Here is a 24,262-nt window from a genome sequence, read left to right on the forward strand (position 1 = left end):
GAACTCTTGTTTAATAAATAGCCTTCACTAGAAAGACTGTCTATAAACATGTCAGAAATGGAGGAAGATCAGCAAAAAACCTTGGCTATGTTAAAAACTTTACTTGAAAGTATTCTTGCAGATACTGAGAAACTCAAAGCTAATCTGAAAGATAACGGTGCCAGCCTAGATCTACAAAGCAAAACCTTGATTGCAACTAAAGAACTAACAACTCAAAAAAACAACAGGAATGGAAGAAGTGAATACCAAGACAGAGGGCTTTAAAGATCAACAAGTACAGTTTACTATTTACGAAACAACAACTTTAAAATTGGAAATGACTTTCTATACAAAGCAGAAGAAATCTGAGAAAGAAGAAGACCAGATCGAATTAAACACAACTATACCAGAACAAACATGGGGCAACAACCTAATGATTATAAATGGGCCAGACCTTTCAGAAAATTGGCAATTAGATGGTCTCCTTCAATCCAAGTAACATATACAAGAATGAAGGGAGGTCTATTCGATGATTTTAAAACATTGCCTGGTTGGCAAAAGAAGAAAGCTAGAATTAGGTTGAAAAACTGGGGCCTTTTGATTTAGTAGAGAGGCCCCTAAACTGTCAACTAGTGGGCTAAAGGGAGATTTGGAGACAAGGGGAAGTTTGATTACTAGACTTAATATAGTTGGAAAATAGTAAAAAAAGAAGGGATTAATGTGTCTGATACTGAGGATTTAGACTTACAAGGGAAATGTAAACTAACTATTAGGAAATAGGTTTGAATTATTGATTAGCCCAGACAATATAGATGATGGATTTGAACTAATAAAGGATACTCTATTATTAAGGTGGTGATGTATTAGGGTGAGAAATAGAAAATGTATACGAAATAGAATAAGAATAAATTTAAGTAACAATATGTGTATTTTAGACATTATAATTTTTATGAAGTGAGATAAAGGAAATTCGGGTTACCTGAAAATTAAATACTATGGATATTAAAGGTCAAATTGGAATACTGTAATTAAAAATTAGGTAAAACTTAATAACAGGACATGGATTGTTTATTGAGATTTATTAAGATATGCATAAGCAAAAAAATGTATAATAATGCGATAATGAAGTCTTTACTGAGTTTGATACAATTAGAAATTTACTAGCTTAAATACAAAATAGCAAATGTTAAGGGAAACAAAGAAGAAATATTTGATGATGTAACATGAGATACCTACTAAAGATTTTGTTATTGAACTATTGATTAACCACATTGCCTTCTAAATGTAAAACCGGAAAACCAATAAAAAATTTTAAAAAAGGAAGAAATGGGCCGGCAAGGAGAGACAGGCTGCAACGGTAAGTGGGTGCAGGGCGCATGGGGCAGCTCCACCCCTTCACCCCTGCTCTAGTTTGATTTTTAGGCATGTGCCTTGCCCCACAACTAGGGCTTATTTTGGGGGGTAAGGCTTATATTAGGTCTACCCCCAAAAATCAAGCTAGGGCTTATTTTCGAAGAAGGTGTTACCTTTGGGAAACACATGGTACTCCAATTAATTTGTAGCTATTCTTATTGACAGGAAAGAAGAACTACTCAAAAATGTATGTCCATATGCCCAGAATTTTGCATAGAGGACAAAAATGGTATTTTTGTAGAGACTTGTTGGATAGGAACTGTGAAAACAAGGACTGGATTTTGTATTTTGAGAGTGATTGTTGCTTAGCTCTATATCTATATGTGTGTGCATGTTGGAAAAGAATATGGAAGCAACATGAAATTTCTAAAATGCGATAGTGAGCTAAGCTAGGCTCTTCTAAAAAAATTAATCACTCTCAGGATGATAGCAGTAATGATGATGTCCACAAGAGGGATGAGGTAAATTGACCTCCTGTTTTTTTTTTCTTTTTCCAAATGCTGAAATTCAATAAATATTCAAATATTACACTTACCGAATTCTTAGCATGTCCATTCTCATGTCAAATTTTTCAAAAGAAAATTTTGCAATCCTTTAAAACTTATTATATGCAAATTTATGATAGTTTGAAATCCAGACATTATTTGCAATCACAACTCAAAGCATTCTGTTGGAGAACACAGATTCTATAAATAATCAAGAAAACCTCAGCTGGCGAGGCTGCCTTAGCCCTCAAGCAGATAGCAGAGCCAGATCATCACAACCTCTGTAGGCTGATCAGGGGTCAAATGTCTGACTAAAGCAGCTTTGCAACACAAGCTTTATTATGTTACTTCATATTGAAAAGAGAATGAATTTTAAATGTAACTCACAAGATACTCTCTTTAAACAGAAACAGTAATGGTAATACTTTAAGTTCACAGACTGTAGCCAATATCAGTATTTTAACAGATTATCTAAAAAAAAGTATTTATCTTACCTAAATAGGGAATACAAGGAGTCATCTTCAAGCTACTAATATAGTCTCTAAGTCTTTTATAATTGTCCTCTTTGCTCATTACGTATTCCAGTTTGTCAAAAGAAGCTTTGTCTTTTCGGCTCAGTAACTTTTGGGAAAATAAAGAACAGACAACTATTACTGTAAAAGCTATCCTTTTATATTCAAGTATTTAATAGTTATTTTACATGACAAAATGGGATGCTGAAAAACCTACAACTGACTAAAAGAAAACATTTAAAACGGACATTTAATCTGTTAGAAGACAAATAAACCTCAAGGCCAAATTACCCTTCTTATTAAATCCCTAGTGGTGGTTATTTTTAAAATAAGCTTATTTAACAAGTGGCAATAGATATAAAATATATCCCCCATGGTTTTTTTTTTAAAAAATGTTTATACCATACTCTCTTAATAAGGTAGTCACATCTGAGTCAAAATACAGTGCAAACTTCAAAGTCAAAAATCATACATTGCCATTAGATAATGTGTCAAAGACCCCAAGCACCAAAGTTCAGGGAGGAAAAATTAGAATCAGAATCTAATGAAGATTCCTAAGTGAAGAAAAGGTGGAAGGAAGCCGTACGAATGATCTAATAAAAAATATCTAACAATCATCTCTTCTTTTTATAGCCCTTTGCACTGCTTTTCATGTGTTTCCAAAAAATCCTCCAATCTTTCAAAACATATTTTCAGAAGGATAGCTTTGCTTTTCTCCAGACAGAAATAGCAATAGCACTCAGACTTATATACCGCTTCATAGTGCTTTACAGCACCCTCTAAGTGGTTTTATTGCCCCCAACAATCTGGGTTCTCATTTTACTGACCTCGGAAGGATTGAAACCTGAGTCAACCTTCAGCTGGTTAGGATTGAACTCCTGTTAGTGAGCAGAGTTAGTCTGCAGTACTGCATTCTACCCACTGCGCCACCACTGCTATTGGTACCATCTAGTGCTAGAGACCTTTGAAGGAACAGAATCACTCCTCAAATAAGCAGCAGAACCATTCACTAAGCACCACTACCTTTTCAGACCCAAGTTCCTGACTGTCTCAGGAAACAAGTACCACTTGTAATTTTCCTGTAGGATTTCTGGGGAAGAAATGGCGGATTCAAGATGACTCTGTGAAAAATGGAGCCGACAACCTTAGTTGTATGAAAAAACAGCAAGACTTCCGGTGGCTGCGCGGCGCCGGAGACAGCCTTCCCAGGCTGCCCGCGGCTCAGCTGAGTGATTTTCGCCCAAAACAGCGCTGATCAGCTGTTCGGGCGAATTTGAAGCCCCCTCCTCGGGAGAAGAGGAGGGGGTGAGGCCCCAGGTAGGGGTCGAGTTCTCCGGGGCCGCCTGAGCTTGTAGCTTGGGCGGCTGAAGGATTGAACTCCCCCGTAGCCTGGGTCACTCCCAGCTGGCCAGCGCCTCTGCTCCTGATTTCTTGGAGCAGAGCCAGGCGTCTGCGACCACCCCTGCCTGAAGGAAGGACTATGGAATAAAAAGAGCAGGCAGAGCGGTACAAGAGGAAAAGGTGAAGAGGATTATTTTATTTTACTCTCGAGCTTGATGGACTTTTTAAATTTAAAGTGAAAGTGCGTCACAATTGAAAGTAAAAGATGGCGGCTAAACCTCCCACTAAAACTCTTCGGAGTGCTGGAACTTCTCCGGTGCAACAATCATCATTGCAGGCATTGCATCCTCCTGATGTATTGACATCGAAGGATTTACAAGATGCTCTTGAAAAACATACTCAGGTAATTTTGGAATCAATGGGTGATAAATTTGCACAGATGGAGGAGAAATTGGAGAAGTTAGAGGAGAGAATGGAGGAGAGGATGGAACAGAAGTTCAGTGTGATGAAGGTAGACATTTTGTCTTCAGTGTATAAAGTGGCTGAATGTGTGGAAGATTTGGAGGAAAAAGTGGAAGATCTGACTCAAAAGAATGCCATATTAGAAGCAAAAGTATTGGAGAATGAAGATTTAAGAGACAAAATGGATAGAGAATTGAGTCTTGCTCAATATTTCCAGATGCAGTTTGCCATTAGAATCAGAGGTTTAAAGGAGAATATTAAGGAAGATCTAAAGCAGCTGGTTTCTGAGGCTCTCGAAGTGGTATTGAATCAGCCAGCATCTGAATTAAAAGGAGGCATGGATAAAGTGTTTCGTGTGAACTCATGGATTGCTAGACAGAGAAAGTTGCCCAGAGATGTGGTGGTTTATTTTGCAAAAAGGGAAATTAGAGATGAAGTTATACAAGCTGCCTATGATACTAAAGTTGTGATTGCTGATCAAGTTCTGGTTCTAAAAGAAATTCCTCCAAAGATTTTAAGGAGAAGGAAGGATTTTACATTTCTTGTGCAAGAGCTCAAGCAACGAGATATAAGGTTCAGATGGGAGATCCCAGCTGGGTTGATGGTGATGCATGAAGGTAAAAGGTACCGTCTGGTTACTGTGATGCAAGCGCGTGATTTTTACAATAATGTTTTAAAAGCAACCCCATTAACACTTCTGGAAGCTGCAAAGGGATCTGGAGAAGGAGAACATCAAGAGGCTAAAGATGGACAGACAGAGGAGAATGGTGTTGGAGGAGATCAAGTTATAACTCCTTTGGATGATCCCAGAGAACAGAGGGTGACGCGTGCTGCTTTAAAACGATCAAAAAAGATAAAAGAACAAGATCAGCAGAAGTCTATGGAACTTTCACAACGTACTTACAGCCAAGCAGTGGGAGGTGGGAAAAGATTTGGGTGAGGAATGTAAAATTTACACAAGCTTGAAATCTAAGAGAGAATTTTTATAAAATGTTTTATGGATGGCAATTAGATCTTAAAAAGCTAAGTATGTATCTGAATTATTAGCCTAAATGTTGGAGGTGCGGTGATGAAGACGCAATATATTTTCATATATGGTGGACTTGTAAAAAGGTTAAGGCTTTTTGGATAAAAGTCTGGTGGAACATACAGAAGATTTTTAAACGGAGGTTAAAGTTTTGTCCGAAACTTTTTTCTTTTTTTGTTTTGTTGGGAATAATTACAGATGCTACAGTTGTGGACACTAAGTTGATGTTGAATTTAATTACGGCAGCAAGACTTTTGATAGGTCAGTACTGGAAGAAAGAGGAACTGCCGACCATAGAAGAGTGGACTTTAAAGGTTTCCGACCTGGTTGAAATGGCGAAGATTTCGGTCTATTTGAAAGATTACTTGCAAGAACGCTATATTATGGAAGGGAGAAAATGGATTGAGTTTATCCAGAATAAGTATAGGGTTAAGAAGTTTCATGTAGTATTTGAATAAGTCTTCTTTCTTTTTTTCTTTTTCTATATTAGTTTTTTTTATATATATTTAATATTACTAAGGTTTGTTTTATCCTATATAAGCTAGAGAGTGATAGATTTTAGAGTTTATGGTTGTTAGTATATGGTTGTTTATGATTGTTTTTTTTATATATACCTTGTATTTAGCTCTGGGAAGTCGGGGGGGGGGAGGGGGGGAGGGGGGGAGGAAGGGGGGGAGGGAGAAGGGAGGGGGAGGGGGATTTTTAAGGGAAAAATTGTATGTTAAAACTTTTTAATAAAAAAAAAAAGAAAAAACAGCAAGTAGACCAGCTAGCTCTTTGATACCTCCTGGACAATGAAAGGACTTGAGATCATCTATAAATGCTCCAGACAGTTGCTCCTCACAAGCAGATTGCAAGCCAGCAGTCTCTGGCAAATTTAGAGTTCTGGGAGACAAGGAAATAGCCATCTTGCTCAAACCACATTTGACGCCTTTGAAAGAACCTTGGGTTTATATACTTCTTTTTCTAAGAACTTTTAAAAACTGCTTGATAACTCTCTTGATCAACAGGTTTTCTAGTACCTGGTGAGTTTCTTCATTCCTTAGTAAAAAAAGTTTCAAATACAAGCTTAAGGAATTTAAAAACTATTATTATTTTAATATAGGGTGATTAAAATTTTAACTTTAGAAAGTTATAAATGTATTAAGAATCCAGATTAATTTGAAATAAATTATAAATAATTTTCTAATGGAAAATTTTTTGTTTTGAATGCTAAAAAGCATAAGGTAAGAATTAGATACTACAGATAACTAAAGATTTCAATTAAAGAAGAATACTTAACGTGGACTTGGGATGAAGCAAAATATTCTAACATAATGAAGAATATTTTTGAACACTGAACCTCGAAGCTTACTTTAAGAATGTTTGCCTCTATAGAATGACTGTCTAAAAGACGTTATGGAAGAGGAACAGGTTTTACCTGACAAAATGGAGACTGTTTTGAAAGTGGATTTAAAAATAACAGACTACAATATGGAAAAAGATGCTACAATGGATATACATAAGAAACTGGCTAACATCTCAATAATTAAAAGGGTTATACAAACAGCAAAACAAGAAAGTGACCTGGGTAATTTTTTTATGTTGAATTTACAAAAGAGGCTTGTTAAATCTTTGCAGAATTTTATGAGGAGAAACAAAGAAAAAATGTAGTTAAGTTCTAGAACATTACTTGAAGGGACTAACTATCAATATTTTATCACTGTAAAAGAAAGAAATATAATATTAGTTTATTTGATCAAGGTTAAAATAGATACGTTATTTCTAGTAGCCCTTAATGGACTTCTGCTGAATTTCTTACCCTTACTTTCAAAAGATTCCAATTTGCCTTAAAATACATCCCTTTATATTCTTTTCTTATTTTGTTTCTTTATACCACAGACGCCTATAAAATCCATTGGCTAGGCCAGCTCCCTATATAATTGATGTTTTGTTATTCATTAATGAAAAAGCAATTATTTAATGTAATTCACTCACCGCCCATGTTTTAGTCAACCTGAAGATGGGGGCACTTTGCAGTCCAGAAACCACAGCCATAAGAGCATGTAAATTATTTAGTTCATAAAGTTTCTGAGGACAAGAACAGAAATGGAAGCTCAATATCAAGTAATTGTTTACTACTGTTAAATCATAAACCTTTGAACAATGTTCTAAGAGTGCAGGGCAATAAATGGATACAACCAGATGATAATGATACTTCAGCCAAAATAAAACTGTCAAAGAATTATAAAACTGAAGTGAATTATAAAGCATCACAACTATTCTGTCCTATACGATCTAGATTAAGTTGGATCCAAGCAGAAACTTTCAAATGCTTTCACTTTGCCTGACCTATAAATAATATTCTTTTGAGGATTGAGAGAATCTGCTGATCTATTTTCTGACAGAGGGGAGAAAGAAGAAAGTACAAAAGAAACACCGAGAGTGGAATAGAAAGCAACTCTACTAATTATTCAACAATCACTTCTTTTCCCCTCATCCTTTTGCCATTCTACCACAAGGATTCCCCAAACATTTGTGGGTCTTGGGTATGGGGAAGTCTAGATTCTGTTTATGCCCCTCTGCAGCTGTCTAAATGTGATTTTTGTGTGTAACCTAGCTTGGCCTGGGGAAAAATGAACAACTGCTTCTTTAACTAGGTTAAGAGATCAGCAGCACACTTATATTCTTTAAGTACAAAATCAAGGTTAATATTAGAGCAACTGGGGGGAAATTATCACAGAAAAATAGTAGAGCAGTAGCATGTGCCCGCCATATTCATCTGTTGACTTATCTATGATTCAGTTTAACATTTCTACCAAATTTATTATGTGTTTATTTATTTTACACACACACACACACACACACACACACACACGTACGTACGTACGTACGTACGTATGTATGTATGTAAAAAAATTTTTTGGATTGGTAACAAAGAATTAAAGGGATTTGTCCCATGTTTGGGGCCTAGCAAGTTATTCTAAATACCCAAGGCCATCCACAGGCAGTGGTCACAGTAGTGACAGCTCATATTTGTGTAAATTTTTTTTGGATTGCTCCCTTAATTCTTTGTTAGCAATCCAAAAAAAATAATAATGTACACACACACACGCACATATATATATAGAGAGAGAGAATTGAAATTACATATTTCTATTAGAGCTCTGATAAAAACATCTAAATCTGAAAAACTGTTGCAAATACAAAATTATTTTAAAATAAAAGTATAAAATCATGTAAAATAAAATATTATTTTGGTGACTGATATGTAAAAAACCTAAAAGCTACACAAATACAAGAAATGGGTAACAAGAAATTATGAGCAAACTTTAATATTGTTCATGACTTTATCAACAAATACTTGTTTTGTACTATGTGCTTGAGAAACATGCAACCAGTAAGTCAAGACTTTCAATATATTATTCAAAAGATAAAGCCAGAAAATATTGTGCACTTTTTAACATACATTTATTTACAAATGTAATTAATTTATGGTTGATTGAACATATGTACTGCCAATTTCAGAGGAACAGTTTCAAACTTACTAGCAATATCATAATCTATTTCTGCAACTTTCAAACAATAATGCAGAATCATTACATGTTGTAATTTATATAACTTATTCAGAATAATACCTTTCTTACATTATAAGTAAACCAAAATTGTAATAGGTTTTTGAAAGGAGTTTTAAAGTTTAAAACTGTTCCCTAACAATATTTTCTTACCTTAGCAGTTTTGATATAGTGGCTTAGGACTTCAGCTCTTATTTTCAATGTTTGTGCATGAAGAATCTCTCTAACAACCCAAAAACTTACCTAAAAACAAAAGGTCTACATTAAAATATATACAAAAAGGAAGCGGTGGTAGTGCTAATAAGATGTGAATACTGAAATAATCAAAAATTTCCCATTATAAAATCACTTGGTCACTTTAAAAGATGCAAATTATTCTCTTAGAATGTATACTTCATTCATGTGTGAATTCAATTATAACAACAACAATAAAGTTGGAAGGGACCTTGGAGGTCATCTAGTCCAACCCCCTGCTCAGGCAGGAAACCCTATACCATTTCAGTCTCTTCTTAAAAACTTCCAGTGTTGGAGCATTCACCACTTCTGGAGGCAGGTTGTTCCACTGGTTAACTGCCAGGAAATTTCTCCTTAGTTCTAGGTTGCTTCTTTCCTTGATTAGTTTCCATCCATTGCTTCTTGTCCTACCTTCGGGCGCTTTGGAGAATAGCTTGACTCCCTCTTCTTTGTGGCAGTCTCTGAGATATTGGAACACTGCTATCATGTCACCTCTCTCCCTTCTCTTCATTAAACTAGATACCCAATTCCAGAAACTGTTCCTTATATGCCTTAGCCTACAGTCTCCTAATTATCTTTGTTGTTCTTCTCTGTACTCTTTCTAGAATCTCGACATCTTTTTTACATCGTGGTGACCAAAACTGGAGGCAGTATTCCAAGTGTGGCCTTACCAAGGCATTGTAAAGTGGTATTAATACTTCACGTGATCTTGATTCTATCCCTCTGTTAATGCAGCCTAGAACTGTGTTGGCTTTTTTGGAAGCTGCAGCACACTGCTGGCTCATATTTAAGTGATTGTCCACTAGGACTCCGAGAACCCTCTCACAGTTACTACTATTGAGCAAGGTACCCCCTATACTATACCTGTACATTTGGTTTTTGCCTAAATGTAGAACCTTACTTTTTTCATCATTGAATTTCATTTTGACAGATAGTGCCCAGTGTTCAGGTCTGTCCAGATCCTTCTGTATCTTAAGCCTATCATCTGGAGTATTGGCTATTCCTGCCAGCTTGGTGTCCTCTGCAAATTTGATGAGTTTCCCATCTATCCCCTCATCCAAATCATTGATGAAGCTGTTGAAGAGCACTGGACCCAGAACAGAGCATTGGGGCACCTCACTACACACTTCCCTCCATGTAGATGCAGTTCCATTGAGGACCACACGCTGAGTACAGCCAGTCAGACAGCTATGAATCCATCTGGTGGTGATGCTGTCTAACCCACATTTTTCTATCTTATCAAGTAGTAGTTTGTGATCTACTTTATCAAATGCCTTACTGAAGTCCAAATAAATTGCATCCACAGCATTCCTCTCATCCACTAATTTTGCCACTTGGTCAAAGAATGCAATAAGATTTGTCTGGCATAATCTGTTTTGACAAACCTATGTTGGCTTTTAGTAATGATTTTGTTTGAGTCTAGGTGTTCACTGATTCATTGTTTATCTTTTCCAGAATCTTCCCAGGTATTGAGGTCAGGCTGATAGGTCTGTAATATCTTGGATCTATTTTTTTCCCTTTTTTTGAAGATGGGAACTATATCAGCTCTTTTCCAGTCCTCTGGTAGTTCCCCAGTGCTCCAGGATCTTTGAAAAATGTAATTCAGTGGTTCTGAGATCACATCTGTCAGTTCCTTGAGAACCTTGGGTTGTAATCCATCTGGTCCTAGTGATTTGAACTCGTCTAGGCTGGACAGGTGCTCACTTACCATTTTCTTGCCTATCTGAACTTGTGTTTCTAATCTGTTTTTTATGGTACTGTTTTTGATAGGTTGGTCTGTTTTTTCCCTTTATATAGACAGATGCAAAAAATGAGTTAAATAGTTCTGCTTTCTCCTTTTTGCTTGTCACCTTCTTGCCACTTTCCCCCACTAATGGACCAATCATTTCCTTAACTTTTTTCTTGTTTTTTACATGTTGAAAGAAGCTTTTTTTGTTATTTTTGACTTTGGTCACAAGCTTTAGTTCATTTTGAGCCTTAGCTTTCCTCACGTCATCTTTGCAGGCATGGGCTATTTGCTGATATTCTGCCTTAGTTGTGTGCCCTTCTTTCCACTTTTTATACTTGCCCTTTTTATCTTTCAATTAATCAGAGAGTTCTTTATGCAGCCATGCTGGTTTCTTTTGAGAGCTGTTATTTTTCTTCTTTGTTGGTATTGTGCTAGACTGGGCTTTTATTATCTCTCTTTTCAAAATTTCACAAGCTTCTTGAGTTGTTTTCCTCTTTAGGATTCTCACCCATGGAATCCTTCCCAAGCTCTCTCTAAGTTTATTGAAATTAGCTCTCTTAGTCCAAGACTCTGGTTTGACTGTGTACTATTGCTTGTGCTTCCAGAATGTTGAATTCCAACATTGCATGATCACTTCCCCCCAAGGTTCCTGTGGCTTCAACACCTTCTATCATTTCACCAATTAGCATAGGTTCTTTCTATTTATTCAGATAGATGGACATATTTACTCTTATTTTTGTTATGCAACTTCACTGAGGGTAGGGGCAAAGGTGGGAGATGGGAGTATAGGGATATCCCTACCTTTAACATAAATTAAGGTTTTAACAAAAGAATAGACCATATGGTTTTATTAATTGCACCATTTTATTATGATGTATATAGTTAGTCTCAAAACTTACATGGTTGAATCTTCTTGTAAAAGCAACTGCATTTGGTGCTGAACTATATTTTTCTTTTTTATTCCAACCACAGCTTGACAGTTCCTAGATGAGCAATGAAAGAAACAATGTAATGTCGGTGTTCAGATTGCAAAACAAAACATGATTTTTCCTTTTATTAATAAAAGTTCTATTTATATTTTTCATAATATTACTGGTAAAGGTGATGTGCTAGATATAAATGTTAATTCTGAGCATGCTTTTTCTAAAAGTACTATGAATTATAACAATTTGAACAATTCCATGTCTTTAGCAATGTGTGAATCTTTGAATCTTCAGAAGCATTTCATTTGAAATTTCCGTTGAATAGCATTCTAAATTGAGATAATTAAGTGTATAAAAGAGTGTGAAATCTGAACTATCTTATATATCCTTGTTTTTAATGCTTAAATTTGCCTAACAGTATACATTTCACTAAAATTCTCAAGCTACGAAAGAAGTGCTATTCTCTAATATATTCAGTGAAACTATGTTAATAAATATGCAATATTAGCTTGATTGCTATATAACAAGCCACAAATTGCTGCTTTCTGTATGAACCCTGTCTTCTCATTCTCATGACTTTGTTTTTTTAAAAAAGGGAGTTTTCAGCAACATACTAAAGATAGCCCCATTCAGACATTATGTAAACTGGAGTATTTACCTGTAGGGACTCTATCACAGAATCATCCCTTATCAAGGTCACTGAAATGATGCCGGCTTTCCTGCAGTGATTCATGAATTTAGCACAGATTATTGTACAGAACAGTATACCCTAGCTCAAGTGAAACATAACAAAAATGCTCTCCTTTGTGCTAAACACATGAATAACTTCAAAGGACTTCAAACATCACTGGAGCAACACTGAGGCAGGAGTTATCCAGTGTGCTCACCTGATCAATGCTCCAGATTCATAATGCCTGAATGGTCTAGAGTTTGTCTGCAATCCAGAACTGGAAACTCTCTTCAAACTAGGAAGGACAAGATAAAATAAGGAGAGAATGGAGGGGAAATTTTGAAAAACTGCAAGAAGAGAGTAAGATCACTGAAAGAAGACAGAAGCTTGTTGAAGAACTGTTTATCTGCCAATACTTAAAACATTAAAAACTACCATTATAGGTAGTCTTAGCTTAGACCATTTGTTTAGTGATTGTTTGAAGTTGTAATGGCACTTCCCAATCCATTTTTCTAGAATATACTATATGAATTTGTCTGGAGTCTATAAAAAATGTAAGCAGTTGATATAAACAGACAGCAATTATCCAAACCACCAATGCTTGACTGGTTTAAAAAGACAGCATGCCAACTATTTTATAATCACTTTTTCTAGTAGCTAAAACCACTGTTGCATGTTGCTATAATGGTTTAAGTAGAGGACATAGCAAAATATATTCTAACCAGTTAGGTACCATGCTGAAAACTGTCTTTCTCTCTCTCACCTAATCCTCCAACCTCACAAAAAACAAAAAGAAACCACTTGGAGCTCCCTCCAATCCCCAGTCTTCACCTGAGTTGCTACAGGAAACATGTCAAAAACTGTTAAGTAGCCAGAGAACAGCCCAGATCATCTCTGGGTGTTTTGAAAAGTGGAAACGGCACCATTAAGGTGGTATATATTTTCTTGCTATATGCAGAAAGCAAAATAAGTGATTTCTGTGAAGAAGGTCCTTTGAAGCTGTAAGTAACCTTGTAATTTAAACAGCTATGAATCAAATGCTTGTTTTTATATTAAGATACTCAGTGTTTTTCACCTTACATTAAAAAACAAATCTCAATGTTAACTTTTCTAGTTTGACTTATTTCTCTGAAAAATATAAAGGTAAACATGCTAGACTGCAAACTCCCTTGCAAATAAATCCTAAAAGAATTGTGATTTTTAGTTTATATCACATTCTTTTATATGAAAAGATTATGAGAAATATTGGATTAAAATGTAATTTTTGGATAAATTCTTACAGGATTTGCCTTCTTTTTAAAATCCCCTTTCAGTCTAAAATCACTCCTTAAGATCAACCCTTAGGAAAACTGGCATAAAAATTCTTATCAGTGATCTTGCCTTCTTTTACATCACTATGGGATTAATAAAACATAAGAAAGAATGTGATTTTAGTAACGGATGTTTTTGCATGAATCAAGGAATGAATGTGATGAAAGAAAAATGGTTTGCAAAGATTATAAAGGCATGGAAAGGTATGATGAGTGTTATTGATTTAAAGAATTATTGATTTAAATGTAGATTCCCTTTTTTCTTTTATCTTGTCTGTAATTTCTTTTTCAAACTGCATCTTATTCTTTTGGAGTTCTGCATGCTTTTTATACTGCAAGAGAACAGCATTATGTATATGCATGTATTTATATTGCAAAGTATAGCAAATGTGCTTTACTTGAAAAATTATTTACTGTTACCCACAATTATTTGTCAACTTTTTTATATTGCCTGACTTTCAGTAACTTTGGGCTGTTCGCAAAACAATAATAGTATGATAAAAGCAAAGAACAAAAGGAGGCACAAACTGGACAATTATTTCTGATCCAAGAACAGCTACCTTCAGAATATTAATAACTAAATTAGCTAAAACATTTACATAACTTCCCATCTTGTACCAAACTCTGAGTGGCTTACAATCAAAAAAAAGAAAACATGTGTCTAAACAAATAAACAAAAAATCAAAAGACCTGATGCCATAGCTAAACTTTCCCATGTAGCACAGTTCATTTTACCAATCTCAGCCTATCCCAGAGGTAGGCAACCTCGGCTCTTTTATGACTCATGGACTTCAACTCCCAGAATTCCTGAGTCAGCTATGCTGACTCAGGAATTCTGGGAGTTGAAGTCCATGAGTCATAAAAGAGCCGAGGTTGCCTACCCGTGGCCTATCCTATCCTAGGGGGAAAAGTCAGGTCTTGAGTGCTTTTTGGAAGGTTAAAAGGGTGGGGAGGGGTTAAAAGGTTAAAAATTCAAGGAGAAAAGTGTTCTATAGAACAGGGGCTGTCACAAAGAAGGCCTGCTCCCTAGGTCCCTTTAAATGGCATAATTTAAAGGAAGGGATTAGGAATGTGCCCACCTTTAATCTGTTGGATGAACAGGCCCCCTTAGGGATAGGTTATCCTGCATACGATCTGGTCCCTTGCCATATAGGGATTTAAAGGTAATAATTGCCTGTGTTTGAAATGCACCCAGAAGGTAACATTTGTGGCAAGGACATGGTGTGCTAGATGTCACTGAAGGACTGAGGAATGGCATTACAGCTGAAACTGGTAGTAGGAGGACTTTTGACTGCTTTTTAAACATTAAGAATCTTGGGAACAGCAAATTCGATGGCATTCTCTGGCTAAGTTTCTTTCTGTACTTCAAGTACAACTTTGAGTACTTTCCAACTTTGGGAATAAATGGCAAAAGGGTAATTAGGCTAGATATAGATGTTATTTTTGATCAGAACTAAACAAAGTTTTAAGAATTTGTCTATACTTAAGTGATGCAATATGGGATAAACAGATTACTATATTTTAAGAGAAAGTGATGTTATTCAAATTTAAACTTGTTGAGATGAAGGAAGTTATTGCGTTTTTATACTGTATTTCTTTTTTTATATCCTTGTTTTTCTTTTTTTATCCTTGTTTTTCTTTATTCTTTCTTTAATCTGCACTCTTTATTATTTTATTCTTTATCTTTTTAATTCTTTATATCACTATAATATTCAATAAAATTATTTTTTAAAAAAGAAAGGAAACACACTAGAAATGAGAGTCAATGGAACTCATGCAATGTGAGTGAACCTGGGAAAACCTGGCATGCAATGTGAGTGAACCTGGGAAAACAAATTAAACAAAGATGATTAGGGGACTGGAGGCTAAAACATATAGGGAACGGTTGCTGGAATTGGGTATGTGTAGTTTAATGAAGAGAAGAGTGAGGGGTGACATGATAGCAGTGTTCCAATATCTCAGGGGCCACCACAAAGAAGAGGGAGTCAAGCTATTCTCCAAAGCACCTGAAAGCAGGACAAGAAGCAACAGATGTAAACTAGTCAAGGAGAGAAGCAACCTAGAACTAAGGAGAAACTTCCTGACAGTTAGAACAGTTAACAAGTGGAACAACCTGCCTCCAGCAGTCGTGAATGCTCCAACACTGGAAGTTTTTAAGAAGAGACTGGCCAGCCATTTGTCTGAAATGGTATAGGATTTCCTGCCTGAGCAGAGGGTTGGACTAGATGACCTCCAAGGTCCCTTCCAACATCATTATTATTATTATTATTATTATTATTATTATTATTATTATTATTATTATTATTATTATTATTATTATTTATAGCCCTGCATCTTGCATCAGCTGCAGTTTTCAGGTGATCCTCAAGGGCAACCCCTTGTAGAGCACACTGCAGTGGGAAGCGACCAGGGCCTGAGCGATCATGATCTTTCCTCCCAATTCAGGAGAGGCACAATGAATCTGTGCAAAGGCCCCTTAGCCACATCCGCTACCTGCTTCTTGAGCAGAAGCTATACATCTAGGATGATTTCCAAACTGCCAGTCTGAGAAAGTATCATCACATTCAGAATCAAGGATGACATGTCCCTCAGGCCTGGAGGGGCCAAAGACCCAAAGCCACTGTGTCTTTCCAGGGATAATTAACCTGGTAGAGCAAAGCCCCCTTAACCTCGCCCCCCGAAGACCTCTCATTTTACCTGAAATATATCAAACCTTGCAACACAATGTATCTATGCTGTGACTCTAATCACACTCTATTATACATATGCATATTGGAAAATATTTCTTATTACGCTGGATTTTGAAGCAAGATGAATGTTTTAAACATTTTTAGTGTGTTTAATTTTAAAGTGAACAAAAGGAACTCAGGTTCACAATGGCAAATCAATATTTCTGGCCACACACAAAGGATATTACAGATGATCCTTGAATTACAAGACAACCATTCAGTTACAATGGTCTCAAAACATAATTATGACCCATTCTCAAAGCTACAACTGCTGCACCACCCCTCCACAGATGTGTAATGACATTTTGGGTGCTTGGCAACCAGTGTGCATTTACAACTGATTGCAGCATCTTATGATTGCGTTTCCAGCAAAAAAGCCAAAAAATGCCATTGGATAAGCTGGATTTGGGCTTACACCCATTGGATAAGCTGGATTTGGGCTTACACCCATGTAATTTGGTTCACTTAACAACTGGAATGCCACACTTAAGTAAAATTAAGTCTGGTCATATAGTAACTTGACTTATGACCACAATGACTTATGACCCAAATTCCAGACTCAACTGATGTTGTAAATTATAATGTAAGGACAACACTGCAACGATATTGCCAAACTATTGCTATAATCAGTTCATATTTAAAATTAATTTCTGGACTATGTCATTCCAGTATTTTCTATACCACATCCCCACCTAATATAATCTATAAGAATATTTAAGCAGCAAAAGTACATTTAATTATTACATGTTTTACTTATCTAGCCATTCAGATGTCAATCATTAAAGCTATTAAAGCAAAAGGAAAGTAGTCTATATGCATCTACCATATATAAAAGTAGATGAAATATGGAAAACACCATAATAGAACTGTAACTTGTTTTTTATCAAATTATATTAAGTTTTCTAAGAAACACTCACCTCTGGTTGAATAGCTTTAAATACAGGAATATCCATGAGTGTAATCTGGCCCTTAAATGAAAGTTATAAGAAAATTAAAATTATGTTCCTTGTTTCACAAGTGGGTTCATTTGATTATTTAACAATTCCTAGCAAAATGACAGCATTCCCCTGCTATGTTTCCTTAGCTATGTGATTACATATCGGTAATATATGTAATACATATATGGTTACAATTATAAGTCTAGGGTAAGGAAGAAATGAGAACAGTCCTGAAAAAAAAATTCAGGAAAGCATTCCTTAATAAAAAGAGCTAAGATGCGGACAATTCAAAAGAGAAAGTATAATTTAATTTCACAATTGCCAGAGTGATCAACCAGAATTATTAGTACTAGTTATTATTAGAATTACTAAGAATTCTAGCTGATCAGGAACACATTTTGTTGCAGATTGCATTCATTTCCACTCACTTTGCTACCACCTGTTAATAAAGAAATGTAACATATCAGGAATCTTTGCTTGTCATTCCTTTTGCAAATTAGAAACACAGAGAGGATTTTATTCTTATCTTAGAAGCATTGGCATCTTAAATACTACTACATCAAACCAACTACCCTTTCAAATATTAATATATTTCAAAACAATATTTGTATTTTCACTTGGCATTTTCCTTTTCAGTTTTATAGGACAGTCATTTTCTGTGTGTCGGAATCTTCATGAGGAATTAGTTTTGCTGAATACTCATTTTAAGAATGGAATTGTGATAGGTTTCACCCCAAGTAAATGAATCTGATCAAGAAGAGTTCCTTTCAGTACATATTCTTTTATTTGTAGGTAACTATCATAGAAGGTCAAGATAAGCTCCTGTTTATGACACTTACCTTGTGATCTGAATGCTTTAGACATTGTTCAGATAAGAAATCACTATGGACTGCAGTGTTCATAAATAAATGGAGGCAATTATGAATGTATTCACTATTTTGAAGTATATCTGATTTCAGCCACAAAATTCTGTGCTAAAGAAATTAAATTCTCACATACATAAGAGATAATTCTCACTGTCATTTTCCTGGAATATTTTAAACCTAAGAGCCCTTAAAAATAAGGATTCTTTGTGGTAAAAGACTAAAAAAAAGGAAGCTTAACTTGTAGTTCAAAAAATAAACTCCAAAGGCCACAAGTTCTTTATTTTCATTTTCACCCGGGGAACAACATAGCAGTATTTAAATATAATGCTATAAATAATGAACAGGACCATTTGAAGTGATAGACATTGAGAATTAGGAATATATTTTTACCCAATTCTCAACAAAGCAAAAGCTATGAAAAAATTGCTATCATCCAGGCTAATGTAAAAGGATTTCCCATTCCATTCAGAATGCAGTTTGAACCTCAAAAGTACTTTTGGAGAAGAATAGTGAACATTCTGCTTATGTAAGTCTGGATACAAGTCATTTTCAAACAAAAAGGGGGGATATACAGTAATGCTGGTATTCTCAAAGTAATTACAGTATTTCCCCAAAAATAAGACTGAGTCTTATATTAATTTTTGCTCCAAAGGATGAATTGGGGTTTATTTTCCAGTTAGGGCTTATATTCAGGGAAATACGGTACTAAATGCGTCTGGCCGACATCTTAACTGGGGCTTATTTTAGGGGCGTGGCTTATATTACAAGTGTTCTGAAAAATCATACTAGGGCTTATTTTCTGGCTGGGTGTCAACGCTGCTAACACTGGATGTTCTTGCTTTGACAACAGATGGAAATATAGCCATCTTTACTCTATCGCTTTTAAAGTTCATTGATGCTGGGAGGGGGAATGTGGATGAGAGTCCAGCTAGTCATAACAATAATAACTCAGCCTTCGAATCCAAGGTTATTGCACCCAGAGTTGATAAAGATTTGGCAGGCTGGAGAGCTCAGGAGAAAGCCCACGTTTCAAGCTAATTGGGAAATGTGATTTATGACTGTTAATTGGAGGAGGGAATTGTGCTTTACTACTTTGTGCCAAGTGGAGGGGAATTCAGTTTTTGATTTTAACTATGTAGTGCCAATACTTTGTTTCTCGAATAAAAGATTTAAGGTAAACAATGCCTCAAAGTTCTTTTGAAGTTTCAACTGTCAGAACCATGACACTAGGTATTATTTTCAGGGAAACATGGTAATAAAAAAATAGTTTTAGTTCTGATTTGAAAGTCTTCCTTAATTTTAATTCTAGCCCTACCGATACTAAATAATCAATTATAATAGAGAACAGCACTGATTAAGACTGAAAATGTTTTCCCATACACAGTACTCCTAACTGTTCCTCTTAATGCAGCATACAGTAGACTTCTGTATGATTCTTCATTCCTTTGATAGAGTATCCCAAGTTCTCGGTTAAGTCTCTTGAAGAAAATTAGAAACTAATATGCCAGAATTTGTTAAATATAGGGCAAAACGATTATTATATTAGGAACATTAGTTAATTACTTACTGCATATTCCTCAGGTGTAACTTTCAGAACATCGAAAACTACTGCATCAAAACTTTTCTTCAATTCAGTAGAACCTTTGTCACTCAATGATTCTGAGCTGCTACTCTTCTGTCCAAGAAGAAATAAGTTAACTCACTACAAAGATTTTTAAAGGAGTTCCTAAGTGGTTTTTAGGAGAGATTACTTGCATATTATTGTATTGATTCAGGCAAATGAAAAATTGTCTAAGAATTAGTTAACTTTTGTCCATGAAAATAAAATTAAGAACCAGTACATATATAGACTAAAGTGCTAGGCAATGATCAAAGACCTAGATTCAAGTTCACATTAAGCTAGATAAGCTAACTTGGTAGCTTTGGGTCAGTCACTAGTTTTTAAAACACTCTATTTCACACCATTTTTATATGAACATAACACTGGAAAAATAAATGATACCCAATTAAATCTTTGGCCTCAGGTCAGCCATCTCAAACTGTCAAGGTTTAGTCCCACTGCCTGGAGGCTGTGTAAGTTTGAATGGGGAGGAACAGCTCCTGCTTAAAGAGCATGCAGAAGTCAGCTGTGGTCATGAAGGACTTCGTACAATTCAACTATGCACTTTCCTAAATCCAGGGATCTTTCAGATAAGTCACTCATACCCTTGGCTTGACTATGTGACGTACTCTATATGGGGCAATCCTTGAAGACCACCTGGAAGCTTCAACTAGGCCAGATTGTGGCGATGTTAGTGATGAGCATGCCTTGGTATGCTCATGTAACAGCTCTGTTTCACAAGCTGCATTGTTTGCCAGTTTCTTTCAAGATGTGATTCAAAATGTTGTCATTACCTATAAGCTCCTAGGGTTTAAAGTTAACCAGGGTTCAAAGGTACGTACCCTAAAGCTACATATGACCTGTTGTAAAGTTACGACAGCTGCAGTACCCCTGCAGTCATTCGCCATTTGCTGCAACGCCCCATTTTCAGAGCCCTGACAATTCCTTGGTGGAAATAGCAGCTGCTTTTAGTGTTTTCTGCACCAATTAGCTGGCTATTGGGAGGCTGCAAAGCTCTACTGCCTCTTGCTAGGCTTCGGGAAGCCAGACGCTGAATAAAAGGTGGCAGCTTCAGGTTGAACTTCCCCAAACATTTCCCTTGCTTAAACCCCTCCTTCCCCCAGAAAGCCACATTTTTTTCAATAAACAAAACCAAAAAAGCTGAGAGGGACAAATTTGTTGACCTCCCCTCCCCATTTAAGTGCCAAAAATAAAGTCTCTACCTCTGCTCTTCAAACTCTAACCCTTAAAAAAAAATTTCCCTTGACTCCAGCTGAAGAGTAGAGGAACAAAGCAAGCAAGGAAAGAAAATCTGTCTGCAGTTTTTTCTCTTGAAGTGGAGAAAAAAAATCATCTCCAAAAGTTAGCTAACTAGGGCAACAAAATAGAGAAAACTGAGTCTTTGCAAATTTTAGCTTGTCTATCTAATTGCCTCTAGAGGCAGTCTGCAGTATAGCCTTTAAGTCCTCTCGGGATCCTCCCCATCACTGATGTCCACTTAATAATCTGTGCATTCATTTAAGAAATGCACTGGGGAGAGCAGGGATGGCTGGTTGTTACTTGAAGCAGTTCATTTAACGCTATTCCAACTTCCAACCCTAATGGGAAGGCTCCATTATGGTTGTAACCTGAGGACTATCTGTACTTGAGGAACTGCTCCTCTCCCATAAGATCACTCAGCTGATTTGACAATGTAAAGTTGATATATTCTGGGTTTATGGAGATTCTCAGTCATCCAGGTCATAGTTATCCCAAACATGCTTTTTCACAAGGCAACTGGACTTTCTTGTTTTTCTTTGAAGATGTTTCGCTTCTCATCCAAGAAGCTTCTTCAGCTCTGACTGGATGGTGGGGAATGGAGAGATTTATACTCCTTGTGAAAAAGCATCTTTGGGATGTTCTGGGTTTGTTTGAATTATCTACTGGGACTCTGGAAGTGCATCATCTCTATAGCAACACCTGTATTATTCTTTGTGGACCGGCAGAGTAGGGGTAGGGGAGAGGGGATGGTTCTGCATAAGTGGTGGGTAGGCACATGTGCACAGCTCCATTTGCGCAAGTGGAAGGCATGCACACCTGCCACTCATGTAAATGGAGCTGAGCATGTGCTTGCCTGCATGTTCACCCACCGCTTCCACAGCCTGGTTCCAAACAGGCCATGGCCTGGTAATGGGCTGTAGGGACTCCTGTTATAAAAGAGCCATGTTCTCCTCTCCTCTTTCTCCTCACATAAATTGCACATTCAACTTGCATAAAGAATCAATAACAATATGCCATTTTGGCAAAAGTCATTAATATGCAGACATAGGACTGATAAAAATACTGTTTCTTTATTGTTGAGATAGTTTTCCTATCAATAGGCAAATCATTCACCATATCGTCAAATAACTTCTAGTAGGTAAAACAGGATTTTTCAAATTAAAATAATATTTCAAATGAGATCAAACAATGTTTTCAGTTATGTGATTTTCATTTTATTACCGTATTTTTCGGACCATAAGACACACTTTTCCCCCCCAAAAGTGGGGGGGGAAAACGAGGGTGCATCTTATGGTCCGAAGGTGATCCGTATGGCCAGCCCCAACCTCTGCAAGTGGAGCACGAATCGGCATGTGCTGAGAAACGCCGATCTCACGCTCCTGCACTCTCCCTCGCTCGGTTTCAGCTTCCCTTGCTACAAGAGTAAGCAGGCTGAAACAGAGTGAGGGAGATTGCCAGGAATGCGAATCGGCTGATCTCGCGCTGCTGCAATCTGCCTCATTTCAGCCTGCTTTCTCTTGTAGCAAGGGAAGCTGAAACCGAGCGAGGGAGTTTGCAGGAGCGCGAGATCAGCCGATTTGCATTTCTGGCAATCTCCCTCACTCCGTTTCAGCTTGCTTTCTGCAAGAGAAAGCCGGGCTGCAGGGCCGCCTCCGCGGGTACTGCTCTAATGAAGAGAGGGAAGGACAAAGAGGGAGGGAAGGAAGGAAGGAAGGAAGGAAGGAAGGAAGGAAGGAAGGAAGGGACAATGGGAGAGGGAGGGAGAGAAAGAGAGGGAGAGAGAGAAAGAGAGGGAGAGAGAGAGAAGGAGAAATAATTTTTTTCTTGTTTTCCTGCTCTAAAAACTGGGTGCGTCTTATGGTCCGGTGCGTCTTATGGCCCGAAAAATACGGTATATACACACACACCCCAAATCTAATCAGTGAAATAACAAGAGTTACAGTCAGAACACATGGTCTCCTAGTTTGAAAGAATAGTACTATATAGTCATCATTAAAAAAAGTAGATGTCCATATAGGTAATCCTTGGTTAACAACTGGTTGCCTAGCAACTATTTCAAGTTACAATGGACATGCCAAAATATACTTATGATCTGGTTCTGGAGTTTTGGTTGCTGTACTCCTCCTTCGGTCACATAAATGCATTTTTGGCGCTTGGCAAAACTAGTTCACGTTTATGGCTATTTGCAGTACCCACAGTCATGTGACCATGATTTTTGGCAATTTTTGCCACTTTACGGTGTTTACTTCCAATTACTGACAAAAAACACACATTGGATAAAATGGATTTCTTTAACTACGGTATTCACTTAATGACCACTGCAAAAAAGGTCATAAAACTGGGCACAGACACATGGCTTAACTGTTTAATCACTGTAAAAATTTACAACCATAATTTTAGGTCAATAATCATACCTAGATTTTCCTTTGTTTTCATATTTTATACTGTAAATAGTACATGCCTTAAAATTTTATAGCACAGAGGAATTCTCTGCATACCATAATGTTTAAATTTTCCCCCTTTGTGTACTGCACTATATATGATTATTATGGACCTATTCTGTTGTTATTTAAGTTGACTGCATAAGACATTCTTTATTTCTTCCTTACCTCTGAAGCAGTAGCTACAATATTAATATTACTGGGCTGTCCGTTCATTAGGGCCATACTGTTTGCATCATTGGCCTTCTGCCCTACATTTGTAGAAGTGGCTTTATTCATTCACGTTCACCCAAGTTATCATTCCTTAAAAAAGAAAAGTAATGTTAAGGTTGCATAAGCCTCATAATACAGCTCAACATACTTTTGCTAATAGCAAAATAATCAAAAAATCTAATTTAATCCAAAATACAATGGAATAAAAAATTTACATTGTGCAAAATCACCACAATATCAACTATAATTCAGTTAAATCCTTGGGAACTTTAATCACAACAAACAACAGCAAATTAAAACTAAGAGTACATTACTTTGATGACCATCTGAGTCCAGTAAACAAGAAAAATATTAGATATCTAGTTAGTGCTATTATTACAAATGCTAATATATTTTATTCTTCTACATTAGATGTTTATATTGTTTAAGAGATTTAAATATCTATAGCATTGGTGCTTCTTAGTATTTATTTTAAAATAGTTCATCAGCACTATATTAATCAAATATGTTTGTCTTGTCTTGAACATTTTCTCCATGTTTCTCCAGCAGAATTTCTATAGTTATCAAGGAGGACAA

At 36.3% G+C, this 24,262-nt stretch overlaps 1 protein-coding gene across 3 annotated transcripts in view; it reads right to left on the bottom strand.

Moving 5' to 3' along the window:
* The window catches only part of RALGPS2 (Ral GEF with PH domain and SH3 binding motif 2), a 117,204-nt gene that overhangs the window by 82,374 nt on the left and 10,568 nt on the right, over positions 1-24,262 (bottom strand). For all 3 annotated transcript variants that reach the window (XM_083358705.1, XM_083358706.1, XM_083358707.1), the window contains exons 2-8: positions 23,642-23,776; positions 19,740-19,847; positions 17,286-17,336; positions 11,636-11,719; positions 8,927-9,016; positions 7,197-7,289; positions 2,372-2,498 (exon numbers count right to left, since the gene is read on the bottom strand). In XM_083358705.1, the coding sequence (XP_083214831.1) occupies positions 2,372-2,498; positions 7,197-7,289; positions 8,927-9,016; positions 11,636-11,719; positions 17,286-17,336; positions 19,740-19,847; positions 23,642-23,752 (664 nt within the window). In that variant the 5' untranslated portion in view covers positions 23,753-23,776. The remainder of the gene's footprint in view (positions 1-2,371; positions 2,499-7,196; positions 7,290-8,926; positions 9,017-11,635; positions 11,720-17,285; positions 17,337-19,739; positions 19,848-23,641; positions 23,777-24,262) is intronic.

The sequence above is a fragment of the Vipera ursinii genome (genome assembly GCF_947247035.1).
Source record: "Vipera ursinii genome assembly, chromosome: 3".
Lineage (NCBI taxonomy): Eukaryota > Metazoa > Chordata > Lepidosauria > Squamata > Viperidae > Vipera > Vipera ursinii.